Source organism: Rhineura floridana, chromosome 3, assembly GCF_030035675.1.
Source record: "Rhineura floridana isolate rRhiFlo1 chromosome 3, rRhiFlo1.hap2, whole genome shotgun sequence".
Lineage (NCBI taxonomy): Eukaryota > Metazoa > Chordata > Lepidosauria > Squamata > Rhineuridae > Rhineura > Rhineura floridana.
The window spans coordinates 146281120-146297561 of NC_084482.1; the positions used below are offsets into that span (position 1 = coordinate 146281120).

At 40.0% G+C, this 16442-nt stretch overlaps 2 protein-coding genes across 9 annotated transcripts in view; one reads left to right on the forward strand and one right to left on the reverse strand.

The window, feature by feature from the left end:
• CACNA2D3 (calcium voltage-gated channel auxiliary subunit alpha2delta 3) overlaps positions 1-16442 on the forward strand; it is a 1117495-nt gene that overhangs the window by 785272 nt on the left and 315781 nt on the right. For all 8 annotated transcript variants that reach the window (XM_061618250.1, XM_061618247.1, XM_061618248.1 and 5 more), the window contains exons 18-26: positions 1725-1796; positions 2156-2217; positions 5975-6042; positions 7946-7991; positions 8130-8227; positions 9353-9446; positions 11962-12057; positions 14846-14967; positions 15908-15988. In XM_061618250.1, coding sequence (XP_061474234.1) covers positions 1725-1796; positions 2156-2217; positions 5975-6042; positions 7946-7991; positions 8130-8227; positions 9353-9446; positions 11962-12057; positions 14846-14967; positions 15908-15988 — 739 coding nt within the window. The remainder of the gene's footprint in view (positions 1-1724; positions 1797-2155; positions 2218-5974; positions 6043-7945; positions 7992-8129; positions 8228-9352; positions 9447-11961; positions 12058-14845; positions 14968-15907; positions 15989-16442) is intronic.
• Positions 347-16442, reverse strand: part of LRTM1 (leucine rich repeats and transmembrane domains 1) — a 50036-nt gene continuing 33940 nt past the window's right edge. Inside the window, exon 3 of the mRNA XM_061618251.1 lies at positions 347-678. Within this exon, the coding sequence (XP_061474235.1) occupies positions 542-678 (137 nt within the window). The 3' untranslated portion in view covers positions 347-541. The remainder of the gene's footprint in view (positions 679-16442) is intronic.

Genomic DNA, 16442 nt, shown 5'->3' on the forward strand with positions numbered 1-16442 from the left:
TGGCAGGGAACTTCCAACACATGCTCAGATTTGGAACCCCTAAAATTTTGTATGTCTTGTTTTGAAATTATAAATTGATTCTCAAAATATCAGTTATCAGTTTTTTAAATACATGTCCAATATTTATGCTATTTTTTATGTTCAGCAAACATTTATTAATTCCAACTTTCTGCAGCAAGAGAGGGGGAGTTTAGGTTTTAATGCAAGCTTGTATTGTGATACAGTTATCTGTCTGTCTACCCTTTTTATTCTGTAGATTGCTTTCTGACATTGTGTCCATTATTGTTAATAGAAAACATGCTCTTTTAATCAGATTAAAGGAGGCTTAGCTTTATTTTATGTTTACAATTCCTTTAATAGTGAAAATGAAGCTTTATATTTGGGAGTGCACATTTTATTATTTATAGTGAAAAATATCTTGCCTACTTTTGGACGAATGATGTTGTAAACTCATATTTCTGGGCACCAATTTGAACTGTGGTAGCAAAACAAAGGTCTACAGAATAGATGAAAAACTGTGCTACAAAGCCAAGAAATATATTCACAGGGAAAAGAAAAATCTAATTCCCACATGCATACTTGATCTTAAAAGCTGCAAGGGTTTTGGAGGTCCTTTTTGTAAAATCCGCAACTTGCCCGAGGCTTGTATGGGGAGTGGACCCTGGAATACTGCAGACTCTGAAATGGAGAAAAATGAGAAACATGTTAAAGATAAATGGAACAGTTCTTTAAACGTTAGAAAGTAGATTGGTAATTAAGACCAGCTCTCCTAGTCCAAAACCCACAAAAGTTAAAAGGGAAAATATTTCCAGAATTGCCTATTACGCATTGTTTATATATATATATATATATATATATATATATATATATATAAAACACCTACAGTAAAATATATGTTTTATTTTATACATGCCTCCAGTGAAAAATTATTCTTTTACACTTGCTGACTCAAGAGTAAGATTGTTAGTTTCAATCTTGATGGCCCAAAATTAAATTTAAAGAGCTGCAAACATGACACTTTTCAGGCTGTCACCCATGCTCAAATTCTTCATAAAAATAAAAACAGCTATTTCCCTGACAAGCTTTGGCAGCCATTCTCCTCCTTCCCCCAAAATCAGCACATGGCTTCAAGAGGACAGTGACTGCAAATCAACGAAGAAAAAAAGCCTGGCCCTATTGTCCAATCAACCATCCATGATGCACACAACTGTATTGGAGAAGGATAAATAGGTGTCGTGCTAGCAAAATAAGCATGCTGGTTTTAGATCCTGGAATGCAGCAGAATATCTTAAGATATTCTGAAATGTCCTTTCCCCTAGTGCTGTATGTATGTATCTGTTTACACAATCAAATGCTATATTGTGTGTACTCTATTAGGGCAGTTCAAGGTAAAATGAAAATAAATCATGCTTTTTTAAAAAAAATTGAAAATATTTCTCAATATTTTCTGCACCCACTTACCTGGACGTAAGCCTCATTGAACTTAGTGGCTTACTTCCAGCTAAGTGGGTGCAGAAAATATTGAGAAATTTTGAATAGTGCACTTTAACAACCTGATTTTTTCTGTGGGACCCAGGCAGGAATGTGCGGGACACCCAACTACCCAAAAAAATTTCACATCTTTGCTCTGGTAGGGAGGGGAAACAAATTTAAGATGTTGCTTTTTGCATAAATATATTTTTCTTAATTTCTTGTTTAATCATATCTCTATATTTTACTTTCAGCTTCGGAATGCAATGGTGAATAGGAAAACGGGGAAATTCTCTATGGAAGTGAAGAAAACAGTGGACAAGGGGGTATTGTATAGAAAATATTTTTTTAGCTAGATGTAAAACAAATAGTTTTTATTTATTTTTATTTAGTGCATTTGTATCCTGCCCTTCCTCCCAGAAAGAGCCCAGGGCGGCAAATAGTTGCATTATAAAAGAACCCCCACAAACCACTAGTTTAAAATGTATGTTTGGATTGGAAAACGTCCACTGAGACATGATGTCCGGTGTGTTTGTTAATTGGTCAGATATAAACATTTCCATGCATGCATATTGTTATTATTAATCTTGCCATAGATTATAAATTTGCTTTTGCGTTTAACTCTCCAAACCTTTCATAGCAGGCCTTGTGTTTTTGTTCTTTCTCTTTTCTTTCTTAAATCTAGAAGCGGGTGTTGGTGATGACAAATGACTACTATTATACAGACATCAAGGGGACTCCTTTCAGGTAGGGCTGGCCATAATAAATGGTACATTTCATCAGGCTCATTGCAATTGCATTGGTACAAGCCTTGCAAGCTCATTAAAAGCTCATCAGGAGAGAGTGACAATAAAATATCCCTGGACAATGCTGAAAAGAGCAAAGGAAAGGGCTTTCGAGCGTGCCTTTTCAGGTTTCATTCAGGGATGGGCCTTCTGTGAAAGGTAAACTCCCTGGCTGTGATCCACACCTGTCATCCAGGAAGTGCTCCTTCTCTTCAGTGTTTGGGAAGAGCAGCATGTGTGTGTTCCTGTCTCTGTACTGAACTATGTGTCTGTTTCTGCCACTGAAAAGAAAGAGCAGCCTTGCGCTAACAAATGCATCTGTGCCAGAGCTTGGAAAATTTACTTTTTTAAACTACAACTCCCATCAGCCCCAGCCAGCATGGCCACTGGATTGGGCTGATGGGAGTTGTAGTTCAAAAAAGTAACTTTTCCAAGCTCTGAATTCTGTGCCCACACCATAGAGATGGTCAACAGAGATGCAGGATGAAGGTGGATGTTTTTCAAGGCACTTCATTGAAAGGCATGCAGTAAAGAACTAGGCTGTAAACACACTAGTCGCTAGATCAAAGTGTTTCCATTATTTTATTTTATTATTTATTTATTATTTGATTTATATCCTGCCCTTCCTCCCAGCAGGAATCCAGGGAGGCAAACAGAAGTGCTAAAACACTTTAAAACATCGTAAAAACAGATCTTAAAATACATTAAAACAAAACAACATTAAAAACATTTTTTTAAAAAAAGCTTTAAAAACATCTTTTAAAAGGGTTAAAAACATTATTAAAAAAAACATTAACAAGCAATTCTAACACAGACGCAGACTGGGTTAGGTCTCAACTTAAAAGGTTTGTTGAAAGAGGAAAGTCTTCAAAAGGCGACAAAAAGATAGCAGAGATGGCGCACCATTAGCCACACCTGGAGGGGGAACAGGTTGATCTGCCAATAGGGATGGAAAGATCTGCCTGTTTTTGTTCTCTCAGTTTCTCATTTTTCATTTTTTCAGTGTTAAATTCAGTTCTCTACATTTCTACAGCAATCTGCAATTTTTTTAAAAAAAATCCTCATGAAAATTCTCCACCATTTTAGTGCAAATTTCTCCAAATAAACACATTTTTGTAGGTCGTTTTGACAAAGGTACACATTTTTGCAAGCCTTTTCTCATCATTTCATGCCTTTTTGCATGCTATTTTCACTCATGTATTCATTTTTATGCACACTTTCCCCTAATATATGCATTTTTGTAAATGTTGTTCAGTTGGCAAACTGCACCCCAAAATTCTAATAAATTTGAATTTCGAAGGATGGCTGTGTTTCGGTTCTCATATTGTTTCAGAAATTGCAAATTTGATAAATTCTGCTTGAAATGCAAACTGAATTGAAATTCTCACCCATCCTACCGATCAGTTATGAAATCTCTTAGAAGCTATTTTTTTTTAAAAAAAAAGCACTGAAGCTGCTCCCACCAGGTTTTACAGTAAAAAGAGGCAGGCTTTGACTAGCGTTGTGTGCCCCTGTTTTCAGAAGAGAGGGGTGGAGACGCAGTCGAACTGGCAGAACAGTATTTCTACCCCTACGTTGAACGAGAGGCTTCTGGTAATAAGTCATACTTGCTCTCCGCATAAGTACCTACACACAGATACTCCTACTGATTTCCTCTCACAGGCTCACATTCACATATAAAACAGCAATAGTCAGATCATTTATTCCAGTTTGATTTTTCTAAAAAAAATTGTTGTTATGAGCAGCTGCAAGGGATTGGTAATCCAGCAAGTACTAGATATGCTATCCACAAATGAAGCATAAACACATCCTGTGTTCAAAGAAAGAAGGGAATGATTGCAATGCTTCACCAAAACCTTCCTGAGCCACGAGCTATCTAAAGTATGATATGTTAAAGCATGATACGGCCTCTGTAGGTGTTACTAGATGGAAGGGGCAACAAGGGTACAGCGGAGCTGCAGGGCCACGTGTCCCCAAGGTTGCATGAATTCTTTCAGTGATGAGGATTGTGGTTGAGAACCCTGGAAGATCAGTGTTCTCAACTGTGCAAGGTGTATCCATGAATACAAAATGCTTTCAACTCCAGAAGGTCATCCTCATTGTGTGAGGGTTGAGAGAATTCGTGTGACCTTGGGCAGGGCTCGTGTTGCCTCTTCAACCCGGTAACACCTACAGGAGGCTCCAGCTTTGGCATGGGTCTAGTGAGCAGGCAGGAGCTCAGAACTGGCTATGACACAGACAAGGCCCCAGTTCTTCTTATTCCTGCCCAGCTGTGCAATAAGCCACTACTGCCTGCATGTCAGATTTGTGCCATAGGCAACAGGTAAGAGAACAGCCAGGTGGCAAGAAAGCTGAGAGCCCTCTCCCCCAAATATACCAGACCTAAGAAGCCTGTTGCTGCTCAGGCAAAGTCTCATCTCAAATATGAAGCCACCCTCTCCAGGAAAGCCCAATTGCCAGTCGGGGTGGGTAGTGCAGAGCCTGAAAATGCTTCCCTGTCGAGGGAGATGCTCTAAACCAGCCCTCACTAACCTGACACTCTCCAGATGTTTTGGATTCCAGCTCCCATCAATCCAACCACTGCACAGGTTGGTAGCACAGAAGGCTAAAGATTACCATTTCTAGCCCGGATGGTTCTTGATACTTGTGGCATCCATGCTTCACCTTGGCCACTCACCTTAACTCAGCTGTGCCTTTCTGCCTATGAGACAGCAGTACAGGCAGAACAGAAGTGCAGTGCAAAAGCTATTTTGTACAGCTTTCTTTTCCAAATCCCTGCCTTTCTAATGTGGGTCTTGTATCGATAAGAGATAGTGGTGTCGATGATTTAACAAGCGTAAGAGAGAACATACTTTTACAGCATACCTTTCTGTTGCACCAAAAGATTCTTTGATATTTCCTCTCCAAAGGTTTGTCGATAGCCATACCCCAACAAATTAGATATCTGATCATGGAGACTTGATTGTATCCCAGAATGGGAACCATGCAAGTTTTATGCTATTGATCTCTTGCCAGGCCTCCAAGTCACCTGCACTGCAATTTCATGAATGCTTTAGAAAACAGAGGAAATGTCTTCCAGCCATTCTTTCACAATATACATTTATATATCAGTAGTCCTCATTGCGTGACTGTGTTGTATGGAGAAGATAAGCCCAATACAGTATTATTTCCATCACAGAAAATATCAACTTAAGCCAATTATATGTAACAAAGAAATTATGCCAAGTGGGTCATTATGACCCCCCATTAACACATTCTTGTATTTCCTTGCTCTCAGCAGCTCTCCTGGCTCCCACGCTATCAGTAAGGGTTGTTCCACCCCCCTACACCCCTACAGATGACTTTCATTTGTAAAGAGCTGCCTCCTTCTTTGTGAGCCCATGGGCATGTTCAGATCTTGGCTGGAAAACGAAGCAGCTGGAAGAACAGCTCTGACCTTGATGGGGCTTGCGTTTTAGCTTGCCAGAGAATGCATGGGTTACTGCACCCCTAAATACACAAATATATACAGTCCATTGCTGCTGGCACAACAAATATGAAATGGCACTGAAGTGGCTGGTTGAGCAACAACTACAATCACTGAAGTTTTGGAAACAATGATGAGTTGTTTCTAGAGCGGGGACTCAAAATGTAGGGAGAAATAGTATATCTTTCCCTGTACTTTTCTAGCTTTGTTTGTGCCACTGATTTCATGGTCTGCTTTTTGTTTATCTGCACAGTTTAGGTGTGGCTCTCTCTAGAGGACATGGCAAATATTTCTTCAGAGGAAATGTGACTATAGAAGAAGGTAATATTTGCACGACTTAATCAGATTTTCTAAGAACTAGTTTAACTATTGAATGATTATGGCTCTTAAGTAGTGGTTCCCAAACTTTCCCCCCACAGACCACTTGAAAATTGCTGATGGTCTTGGCGGATAACTGACCGGTTTTTCTGCCAGCTGTGGCAATTGTAATGCACTGTGCTAGGTGCTGTATGTTTTTTAATTCAATTTTTATTGCTTCATTTTTTCTTATATTGTATTTGATTGCATCACAATTTGCATTTATAGAAGTCAAACTAATACAGTAAAATACAATATAAGAAATAGCAGAAGCAATAAGATACAATTAAAAATTAATATGACTATTTAATGCAATGGATGTGCTGTCTTCAACCACAGATCCACAAGGCACACTGCGGACCACCTGAATGAAGCCTACTGATTACTGGTGGTCCATGGACCACAGTTTGGGAACCACTGGTCCAAAGCACATAGGTCTCTCAAGCAGTTTTTCTACTATATTGTAGTTGCAGTATAATACAGTGATTTTGTATATAACTTAGATATGTATTTGGGCATGCACACGTATCTTATCTCTTTTCATATTTGATACCAGATTAACAGGGGCACACAGCAAAACTTCATTGTAACTTAGAGGGTGGCAATATGGGTGCATCATTATAACTACCTCTTTATGGGCATCCTTGTGTTAAATTTGTGGTCAAAGCATTGTCATTAGACGATCAGATCCCCAACTGTTATTTGGATTATACCCAAATGCCTGCTAACCTCAATTGTGGGATTTGTGAAGGTTATAGGGCCAAAACAGATCAGAGGATTTGGATCCTGTTGTTTAGACAGTGACAATTTAGTTTGAGAGAGAGCTTTTATTCTCCTGTAGTTACTGTTGAGGGACGTTATAGAGCACGCTTTGAATGCAAAGGTCCTCGGTTCAATCCCTGGCGTCTCCAGTTAAGGGGATCCAGAAGGAGGTAATGTGAAAGGCCTCTGTCTGAAACCCAGGAGAGCTCCTGCCTGTCAGAGCAGGCAGTATTGGACTGGATGGACAACCTGACCTCATATAAGGCAGCTTCCTATGTTCCTATGTAAACATTTGCCCAAGTCTACATTGCTCATCCTCATTTTGTATAAAAAAAATCTGTTTTGTCTGTTTTGTTCTTTTCCATCCCTATCATCAGCTATCTGCCTTTTTTACTTTCTCTTATAGCCACCTCCTACCCTTTTCCATGCTTTTATCTTTTCATGAAATTTGATTTTGAAATAATGCTATAAATACAAACAACAACACCAAAAGAGCGCACACAAAAATACCACAAGATCACTAAAGGAAATAAACTTGCCGGGCTGTATCAAGTGCTGCAGCTTTGCTGGCACAAGACTTCCCTGCATTCAGTGGAACTTCCTCTTCTTACCCTTTCCCCTCCACACACACGCCACCCTCCCTCAAAAGCAGATTTTGGTGGTGTGCAAGTGGAGGAGAAGAAAAGGAGGTCCTGTTGCACAGATGGAACTCAGATCTTGCAATGTTCGATACAACGCACTGATTACAATCCTTAGGATATCATGCTTGTGAGACAGCTGGAATAAAAGCACCTGTTGTCTTAACACAGAATCACTTGAAGACTAGCTTGAAGTTTGTACAGGTGTCTTCCAGCTGTCTAACCTATGTGATCATGTATATTTAATGATCTTTAGTTACCCAGGATTAACCAAAATGAGTCGCTTGGTTCTTCCACATTTGTTGGTATTGATGGAAACACAATTTATTTTTATTTGTTACGGTATATAGCCCTAGCTATCCCCTCTCCCACCCCCAAGAAGGAAGAATGACTGACATGAATTGTATACAAATACTGAGCTGACACATTCCAGAAAATAAACCCTTTGTCATATATTCTGGTTTCAGGATTGAATGATTTAGAACAGCCTGATGTATCTTTGGCAGATGAATGGTAAGGCTTTAATAAAGCATGCTATTGACTTATGTTACCCTTTTTGTGAATGTTTGGGGTGCCCAGCATAGAAAGACAAAGGGAGATCATGCTTACACACATTTGTTCCAATTATTTTTAACCACACTATGTTCTCAGGTCATATTGCAACACAGACTTGCATCCTGAGCACCGCCAAATGACTCAGCTGAAGGCTATTCAAAACTACCTCATGGGGAAAGAGCCATTGCTTCCTTGTGAGTATGCTGTTGATTAATTCTTATAAATATTATAGACACTCCCCCAAATAAACAAACTTTCTTTTGCCTTTTACAGAATGACACACCAGTTTCATTTTTATTGCAAAACCCAGGGAATGCACAGTGTACACTACTGTTAAGATCTAGTGTAGGACAGCGGCTAAAAGACTGAGCTTACTTCAACCCTGAACTCACTAGATGGCCTTAGGCAAGCCATTTCTCTCAGTCTCAGTTCCCCCAATATGGCAGTGATAGTACTGACTTACCATACAGCAATGCTGAAAGGATTATAACACAAGAATGTATCTGAAGCTCTTTAAACCCTGTATAAATGCTAGGGATTATGACTTAAAGAGTGCCATTTATACTCGAATTTATAAAACAAGGTATTGGTGAACACTTTGCATGCACCATTGTTGGTGTGTCCAGCTCCTCCTACAGAAAGACATATAGATAAAGATATTACTGATAAAGCCTACATGGATTTTGATGTTCAGACTGGTCACACCTGCCTGTGCTGCAATCTCCTTGTGCTCTCTTACCAAAAACTCAACTGAGCCATGACTTGGATGTGAGGCCAATGGGAAAACATAGTGCTAAGAGTATGAAAGTTAAGTACATCTTATTTTGTGATTTTTAAAAATGGTACTGACTGCAGTGCAGCGCTACACATGCAACTGGAAATTTTCCACTGTTGCAATGATAAGCAAATGTTCCATGTGCCCATCTAACTGCGTCTTCTATAGTTGGGCCTGGGGCAGAAGATGGGGGGGGCAGTATTCTGGAATAATGCTACCAAGCATGATATCTACTGGATGAAATATAGAATGGATATACCATGTAAGGATCGATGCATGACATGTAGGCAATTCAGGTATTCATGTGCAATGGAAAGATGCTAATTGTGATATTGAGATTTTCCTCCTCCTCATCTCAAAATCAGATAGGTGAGATTTCCATCACTTGCATTCTTACAAATTCCCCTGGGGTCAAAGTCCACAGTGGAGTGTACAATCTGTAACAACAGACATGTAGAATTCCTGCCAATATTTACTGACTCCAAGTTTACTGTCATAAGAAGACTGCACACATGCTCCTTATTCATGCTTTGAAACTTTATAGGTGATAAAGAATTAATACAGGAAGTACTGTTTGATGCAGTGGTGAGTGCACCAATAGAAGCTTATTGGACCAGCCTTGCACTAAACAAATCAGAGTAAGTGAACAAAACATTGGTTATGATTCTTTTAATGACATTTTCACTCTGTCACCTACTTTTTTTTTTACCAATTCAGTTAATTGTTTTTATGTCTGATGCACAGAAAGAATTTACCTGCCCTCATAGGCTGTTCCATTTGTGTCAGCTCATGCCTGCATTCTTTAGACATTCTTTTGATTTCATTTGTGTTAACCAGTTAACTGCCTGAGTGTTTGTTACAAACCCAAGCTAAGCACTGAGGACTGAGGACTACTTCCCCTGTATGTGCTACTCTGCATGTTTTGTTGTACATCTGAGGCCTTGCTTCAGGTGTTCCTGTAAAACAAAGCATCCACTAGGAGCAGGACATTTTTGGTAGTGACACTATCTTTATGGTATGCCCAGAGAGGTGTGCCAGGCACCTGTACTCCGTTACTTTTGACACCAGACCAAACTCTGGCTCTTCCAAAAGGCTTTTGGCTAATGTTTTCTAGTCATGTTTTATATTTTTGACTTTGATTGTGATTTATTGTTGTATTCTGCCACTATGTGGAATTTCTGAATGAAGATTGAGGGATTTTTAAAAAATCTTTTGCTGCATTTACCATTTGTGACTGTATTTTTATTACTGCATTTGGTATTGTGGTATGTTTTAATTTAGTTTTGTGAGCTGCTGTGAGTCCATCTCTAATGGGGAAAGGACGGATATATATGATTAAAATAATATTTCTAGAATAATAAACCAGAGGTTGCCAATGTGGTGCTCTCTAAATATTGCTGGACTCCCAACTCCCATCAGCCGTAGCCACCATGGCCAATGGTGTGGAAATATGGGAATTGTTGTCCAGCAACATCTGGCTGGTACCACATTGGCTACCCCTGACCTAGACTGTGTAATGCTCTGCTACACTGGCATCCTGAGACTGCGACTACCATTTTGTCTCTGATGCTATGTCCAATCATAGGCTTTTTGCCGGACTGGAACTGTGACTTTGTAGCGCTGTCATGTAGGGTTCCTAAAGTGAAACCCAAATATTTCTCTTTCACTTTAAACCCACAACTAAAACAGGAGATTGGATGGCTGTGTGTCTTGCCCCAGTCCTTTCCTGTCTCCCCCCCCCCACACACACACACATTCCCTGCCTGCTATAATGAGCAAGAGTGCTGTACAGCAGGTGATGACAGAACCTGCAGTATAATGGATGGAAGAAAATGATGGCTGTCTTGTCCCCCAAGTCAGCAGCCTACTAAAAGGCCACAGGGGAATCTCAAAGCAGCAACCTGCCATCCCTCATAGCATGACTTGTTCTGGAGTTGGCAAGAAAAATGACATCACATAGACAGGATTTAATTTAATAAAAAATAAGATTGACATGATGTGCCCCTGCTGACTTGTGCTCAGGGTGTTTTGCATAAAACCAGTGCATTAAAACCACATTCAAGGCAATTTAAAGCCAATTTTTGAAAGTAAAAACAGGAAGGCAAAGTAGAATATGCACTTAAGGGACCAATAGTGCATTGTCTAAAAGCATACGAAGAACAGAATTTAATTTCAATTTAAAAAATTGGGGGGGGGGGAGACAAAGACAGACAATGTTCTGTTGTGACTTACTCCCCAATAAGTATGCATAGGATTTCCAGCCTTGTCCATATCGAACCAGATTAGAGCTGAACCTAAATTTCTTAGAATACTTCTGTTTCCTGAGAAAATTTCCAAGATTTGTTTTCTTTTTATCACCCTGTAGAAAAAGGTCACTTTGTAGAATTAAGTATTCCCCAGTGTGGTGTAGTGGTTAAGGTGTTGGACTATGACTTGGGAGACCAGGGTTCGAATCCCCACACAGCCACGAAGCTCACTAGGTGACTTTGGGCCAGTCACTGCCTCTCAGCCTCAGAGGGAAGCAATGGTAAACCACCTGTTCATAGGGTCGCCATAAGTCGGCATCGACTTGAAGGCAGTACATTTACATTTATCATTTTTTTAAAAAATTGTGACAGTCACCATTTCCCCTCCCCACCCCCTACAAGGCCTTGGAATAACCCAGGGTATTGTAAAGAATGCAAAATGGTGGCTAAGGTGCCAACACAGCAGCAATTTATAAAAAAAAAACTGTTAGGAATAAAGGAAGAGGCTTTGCTATTGCTACTGCTAATGGTGAGCCCACAAAAAAAAAAAAGCACCCTTATTGAAGATATTGCCCTCCCCCTGGAAAAAAATCAGTGAAATCCCCCCCCGCCCATATGATGGAGAATTTCAAGAGGCTGCTTGCAACCAGTTCTAGGTAGGATGAAGGGAGATGGTGCATCTGTTGCCAGCAGAACAGTTTATCCATTCAATTCAACATCTACTGATTAACTGGGGAAATATTTTAATTTCAATTAAAGGTTAAGTTGATTAGTGCATTTATTAAACTGATTAAAATTGCAGTTGCAATACTGGTTTGTACTTTTACATACTGTGACCTCAAAATATCTGTATCCCTTATATACTCTCTAGAAATGTTATTCTTCCATGTGTGTTTCTCTCTTTCAGAAATTCAGACAAGGGAGTAGAAGTTGCTTTCCTTGGAACTCGGACAGGTCTTTCTCGTGTCAATTTGTTTGTGGGACCAGAACAACTAACTAATCAGTAAGTAGTTTATGGCTGTGTGAGTTATCCGCTCACAAAGGAGAGAATCATGTACATAAGTCTCCTCTCTCTCTTTTCAACAAATCCTCTGGATTCTAGTCCAGATTTCATGTTTCAAAACACAGGAAACTAAGCTCCATTCAAGCATTGAAAAGAATGTGAGGGCCTAAACTAGTGTGCAAAAATGTGCACATAAACACGTCTTATCCTCAGTGTCCCCGCATGTGACAGCTATGCCTGCTTCACCCCTGAACATCCCATAGTAAACTATACCTTTTCTAGTCTAGGTCTATGTTTGGGTTGGGCACTGAATTGACCTTGTTCACCCTGATATGTGACATTCATCTGGAGAGGAATGGGGGAGACTGACCCTGTTGTTCAGGCTCAATTTCTCAGCAATTTTCAGTGCTATTGACCATGGTATCTTGCTAAACCAGCTCCATGGGTTGGGAGGGAAGGGCACGGCATTACCGTGGTTCCTTTCCTATCTTCAGCTGGTTTCAGAGGGTGACATAGGGTGATAATACTATCATCACTATTAAGCTGTGGGGTGCCACAAGGTTCCATTTTGTCCCCAACGCTGGTGAACATATATATGAAGTGGATGAGAGCGGTCATTAGGGAATCCGAATGCTGAGGACACCCAGCCCCATTTCTCTGTTACAAATGAAGCAGCCGTGGACATGGACATGCTGGCTCAGTGCATGGAATCAACGGTGGACTGAGTTAAGGCCAATAACTTGAAGCTGAATCCTAACAAGATGGAAGCCTTGTGTGTAGGCCATTCTCGGGTCCAAGAATTAAGCAGTTTGCTTGTTTGGGGTGGGTGTGCTCGTTGTGCCCAAGTGTCTGCTGTGGCGAAGAGCACCTTTTCCCAGCTTGGGCTGCTGCACCAGATATGACCATCCTTAACAAGGATAGCTTGGCTGCAGTGGTTCATGTATTGTTAACCTCAAGACTTCAAGATTGTAATGCACTCTATGTGGGGTTGCCCTTAAAGTTTGCTCAGCAACTGAAGCTTGTGCAAAATATGAAGGTTAGGTTAGTAATGGGAGCAGCCTATCGTGATCACATAGCACCTCTGCTGAAAGAGCTGCCACTTTGCTACTGGGCCAGGTTTAAGGGTCTCTTGTTGATTTATAAAGACCTGAACAACTTGGGTCCTGATTAGCTGAGGGGTTGCCTGCCCTCATTTAGACCAGACCTGCCACTGTGATTCCAGGATTAGGCCCTCGTGGTTGTGCCAGAGCCTGCAGAAATCTGGTGGCATCCAAAGGGAGGGCCTTTTCTGTTGTGCCTAGTTTATGGATCCATCTCCCCCTGGAAATAAGGAGGGTGCTAATAATGTTGAGTTTTTGACACGGCATGAAACACACTTGTTCACCCCAGCCTTTGGGGGGCTAACGTACCTAGCCTTGGAACATATCCTGGTCACTGTATTTATGGTTTCATTTTAATTTGCTTTTATTGTCATTTGTTTTGACTGGTTTTTAGTTTTGTCTATTGGGTTGTCTTTTATTTGCCTTGGGATTGGTATGAAAGGTGCTATAAATGTTTAAAAATAAAGTAAAAATAAATTTGGAAGTGACTTTGGGATATTTGTACACAACAGGTGATTCATTCAAGCTCAAGCTGATTCATCCTGCCCTATAAAGCAACGGATGCAGATTTGCTTGAACAGGTTTATTACAGCTCATGGTTCACCTAAAGGCAACTGATATGCATCCTCTTAGGGTTCCCCCCCACACACACTGGATCTCCCAAGAAAAATGGTTACCCAGTTTCACCCAATCCATCATAAAAACTTGACTGAGGATGGCTAGAATCCAAAGACTTGCTTTAAAACATGCCTCAGTGTTGTTGTTTTTTAAAGCCTTAAAACATTGGGCTCCTTTCCTTTTGAAAGCACCTCAGTTTGCCTTGTTGCTTGGAGAGATGCTGTTTAAGCAACACCAGCCCAAGGCCTCTCTAGGCACATGGAACTAATCGTACATTTATTTGGACCCAGACCAAAAACCGGTCACAATAAGGATCTGAAAAGTATTAGCTCAGCATTATTTCCTACACTCCTTTTTCAGTTTTTCTAAACATGCACATTATTTTATTATCATTCTTCTTATATTTATTTGTTGCTTTTTACACCAGAGTGTCTCAAAGCAACTTATATAATAATAACAACAAAACACCTTATAACCAAATATAAATACAACAATGAATCTTGATGATGTTCATTGCTGGTTTACAAGGGTTGCCAACTGATAGAGAGAAAACACCTTGTCCGGCTACTGTGCCTTAACAGCAGCTATCTTTATTTTTTTGTAGCATGTTTATTTTAAATGCATTCTACCTGGGAAGGCGTTATAAACACAGCTATCACCCGGTGTAGATGGGGCTGCCCTCCTGACAGCAGTATCGCTGCTGCATTCAAGGACAATGTGGGGGCAGGACAGGGTGGCAACAAGGTTGGAGCTATGTGACCACACCAGGAGGTGCACCAGACAGTCTCTGCCAATGTCTGGCAGTTGGGCACAGCCCCAACTTCTCCATCTCCCTGGCCTGCTGCTGCACCATCCTGATAAGTGGCTGAATCACTGGTGCCATGAGGGGGACACTGAAGCCCGACCACTCATGATGATGATGATGATGGTGGTGGTGGTGGTGCTTACATGATTCCATAATTAACTTGTCTGGGAACAATTTTTAAAAAAACTTCATTTTTTTGAAGAGTTTTATATGATAAAAGAAAAACAAATCCAAGCAAACATTGAATGTTTCTTTCTGTTTCAAGAGACTTCTTGACAGCTGAAGACAAGGAGAATATTTTTAATGCTGATCATTTCCCACTTTGGTACAGAAGAGCAGCTGAGCAGATCCCAGGAAGCTTTGTCTACTCAATCCCATTCAGCACAGGTTTGTCATTTAAGTATCTTTGGTTCACACCTAATTCATAAACTCAAAGCCACTTTGAGGTGCACATGAAAAGCAGGATATAACTCCTTTAAATAATAAATAAATAAATCACCCCAGACTGGTACCCAGTATTTCTGTTTACATTATATTACCAAATACTACAGCCAATTAACATTTGCAAAATGTAACATTTAACAGCAGGTTTAAATTGCATTGTGTAAATGTGTGTCAAAGTGATAGACAAGTACCCCTAGGATGCATACTTATAGAACATAATACAAAAAATATAAAACAGGTAGGGTCCATAAGTAAACAGAGAAATGGTGAAGAGGGTTCCACTGCATTGTCAAAAAAGTAGGAAAATAATGTCTGAAGCACTTCTTACATTTTTATCTAAGAGTGTGTGGCAGGGTGCACATAGTTTTTCCCTGCCAGGATTTTATCCTCGTTCAAATCAATCATGCAAGGAAGGTTAGTCTGAGAGAGATGATCACTGACCCAAATTTAACCAGAGAGTTTCACAGAATTTGAACCCAAGCACTAGCCCAACACATCTGTGATTACATTAACACTGCACATATTGGCCACTTTCACATTCTAACACATGAATGTGCTGGCTGCCATGGAGGCAACTGCAGCCGCTTTGCTCCTCCCCAGTTCATTTAGCTCAGCATGGCATGGCAGCTAAGCCAAGCTTCCATTTAGCATTTCATCTGATTGAGGTTAAGCTGTCTTCTCCTTAACCCAATTTGTTGTCAAGTTTTTTTCTCCATTACAGATCAGGTTAACCATGATCCCAGGTTCAGCCAACATGCTAAGTTACCAATGTTAATTTTATCTACTACTATATTATCTACTACTGTGAAAACTTGTCAACTTATAGTTAAAACATACTGCATTAGAATCTTAAATCAAATAACTGCTTCTTTTAATATTGTAGAAACAGCAAACAAAAGCAATGTGGTAACTGCAAGTACTGCTATTCAGCTTCTAGATGACAGGAAATCTCCAGTGGTAGCAGGTAAAATGGCTGCTTCTTTTCTGTATCAATATTGTAAACAGATTTTGTTTTCTAATGCAACTTAGGCTTCTTATAAAAAATCTCACTTAAAGATTGTTTTGGAAGGAAGGTCAATAAAGTACAAGTTAATAACCTCACGTCTGGATCATTGCAGGCCTCTTCTCCTTAAAATGCTTGACTGTGAATGCCTTGAAAACACACACACAATTTATTGTAAACTGGGAAGGGTTCATTTAGCATAAACAAAACAGTATTTATTAAGATTTCAGTAAGGGAAATCTGTGAAATCTCTTATTCTTTATTGTACATTAATGTGGGTGGAGCCTCCTCAGTGATACTTGTGTATAAAGTTAGGCGCAAGTATAAGTTGAGGATAACAATACATGCAATTGACTCGGCAAGAATATCAGTGAACAGCGCTACTTCTGAAGCAGCACCGGAGTTCACAAACTTT